This window comes from Penaeus monodon, chromosome 25, assembly GCF_015228065.2.
Source record: "Penaeus monodon isolate SGIC_2016 chromosome 25, NSTDA_Pmon_1, whole genome shotgun sequence".
In the NCBI taxonomy this organism is placed as follows: domain Eukaryota; kingdom Metazoa; phylum Arthropoda; class Malacostraca; order Decapoda; family Penaeidae; genus Penaeus; species Penaeus monodon.
In genome coordinates this window covers 41,992,817-41,993,535 of record NC_051410.1, presented here as the reverse complement: position 1 = coordinate 41,993,535, position 719 = coordinate 41,992,817, and the positions used below count along the sequence as shown (strand labels likewise).

Sequence of the window (719 nt, the reverse complement as noted above, 5' to 3'; positions counted from 1 at the left end):
ATCTGCCACTGTTAATGAAAATATCAATGCAACAATTTTATGGAAGATACATCAGGAATTTTAATATTACAATCTTACAAACATATGTAATGACTATTAGATTGTTGAAATGTTCGTATTAAATTTTCCTTAGGATTCCCACCAAAACCGCCCATACTACAATGAAGTCCAACCATATTTGGTTTACTTTGTGTGTTTGCATATTTCCATATGGTGTTTTTCTATGCATTTATGCCTGCCAATCTGCCTGTATCTGGCCATCCCTTGGATATATGCATTTCCATCTGCATCTACCTGTTTCTCTATCTTGATATTCATATCTTTGATTATTTCACAGTCAACTAAAGTTTCCTTACCTGAAGAAGTAACTGTGTAAGGTTATCAGCCTTTGGTATTTCTCCCTGTACTGTTGGTGTGTTTAAAACCAGGGTGTTGAGCCTTTCCTCCATGGGCAGTGCTGCAGCACCATCTTCATCACCTAATTTTCTTTTGTTTTCACTTTGCTGGAAAATAATTAAGTTGTATTACAGCATAAACAAATTTAACAGCATATCACTTTATCATTAATATCAACAGTAACAACAGTAGCATCATTAATCACATCAAAACAATCACTTAAATTTCTTTTCTTTAGTAAGGACAAAGTTGTAAAAAGTAGATAGATATTAAACCCCCTTGGCCTGAAGGTCTACCAGCTACGTTGGCATAACAGCTGGGTA

General features: G+C 34.8%; 1 protein-coding gene across 1 annotated transcript in view; it reads right to left on the bottom strand.

Moving 5' to 3' along the window:
- The window catches only part of LOC119589416 (WD repeat-containing protein 43-like), a gene marked incomplete in the record, with an annotated part of 18,183 nt that overhangs the window by 8,973 nt on the left and 8,491 nt on the right, over positions 1–719 (bottom strand). The window contains 1 exon segment of the mRNA XM_037938026.1: positions 357–503. Coding sequence (XP_037793954.1) covers positions 357–503 — 147 coding nt within the window.